This window comes from Phytophthora parasitica, assembly GCF_000247585.1.
Source record: "Phytophthora parasitica INRA-310 unplaced genomic scaffold supercont2.83, whole genome shotgun sequence".
Lineage (NCBI taxonomy): Eukaryota > Oomycota > Peronosporomycetes > Peronosporales > Peronosporaceae > Phytophthora > Phytophthora nicotianae.
Genome location: NW_008649069.1, coordinates 186,999 through 188,080, shown reverse-complemented (window position 1 = coordinate 188,080; position 1,082 = coordinate 186,999). Strand labels below are relative to the sequence as shown.

At 52.9% G+C, this 1,082-nt stretch overlaps 1 protein-coding gene across 1 annotated transcript; it reads left to right on the top strand.

Moving 5' to 3' along the window:
* Positions 1 to 13: 13 nt before the first annotated feature.
* Positions 14 to 742, top strand: PPTG_18356 (hypothetical protein; the record flags this gene model as incomplete). Its single annotated transcript, XM_008916425.1, has 1 exon — positions 14 to 742. The coding sequence occupies one exon, from the start codon at positions 14 to 16 to the stop codon at positions 740 to 742; it is 729 nt and encodes a 242-aa protein (XP_008914673.1).
* Between the last annotated feature and the right edge of the window lie 340 nt (positions 743 to 1,082).

The window sequence follows — 1,082 nt, the reverse complement described above, 5'->3', positions numbered from 1 at the left end:
GGTAACAACCCGGATGAAACCCAATGCACGTCATGTTCTGGAAGCCCCCGTCATTGAAGATTTGAAATGGTTCAGGGCCGTCTTGTTGCACAAAGATCGCTTCAACAAGATCCCAGTCTCCCAATTCATCGACATCGCTACACCGGCGGTGCATGTCTACATGGATGCGTCGAATTCAGGTCTCTGTGTGCTCGAGCCACAGCGCCAAGAATTTCTCCGATTACGGTTCACTACTGACGAGGTCATGGCCTTGCAGACCGACCACTACACCAACTCCATCAACGTCCGTGAGCTTCAGAGCGCTGTACTTGCAGTTCTGGTGTGGGGTTCGCGGTGGCAACTCGACTATCAGTCAAAACCTACGCATGTCTGTCTTCACATTGACAATACGAGTGCTGTATCATGGGTGTCGCGACGACAGAGTCGTCATCCGACGGCCCAGCTGTACAACCGTTTACTCTCACTGGCCGAGCTCCAGTATCAACTCGTACTATCTGCGGAACATATCCCGGGCCGACTAAACACGATGGCCGACGCTGGATCGCGCGCGTGGACCGATACTGATCCTTTGTGGGATTTATGGACTAACTTATCGTCTTCATGGAAGCAGGTCGAAGTCACTACACCTTTCGACGATCTCTCAGCCGTCTGGGAGCGGTACTCTGTGGTCATGCCTTGGCCCAAGCTACAAACAGCAAATACCGAGGCTACTGGGCGCAGTGGAGGCGATTTTCCAAAATGATGTGCTGGTCGCCATGGCTTCAACGTGTTAACCGCTCCAGTTCCAATAAATTGGCGTACTTCGCAATCTACTTATGGAAATACGGTGGGAACAAGCTTCACCGCGGCAATAGCTACTCTACGATTCAGTCCAAGCTTTCGTGTATATTGTGGTATCATCGCCGATTCAGTGGCATCGAGCTTGTACGCTCTCCACATCTGACGGCCATTCTCCAAGGAATGAAACGGCTATCGGACCCAGTGCAGAAGAAACAGGCTGTGACACCCGCATTTCTCCGGCTTCTGCGCCGGTCGCTCAACCTAAGTCGGCCTCGCGATCGTCTCCTGTGGGGCAGCGTGTT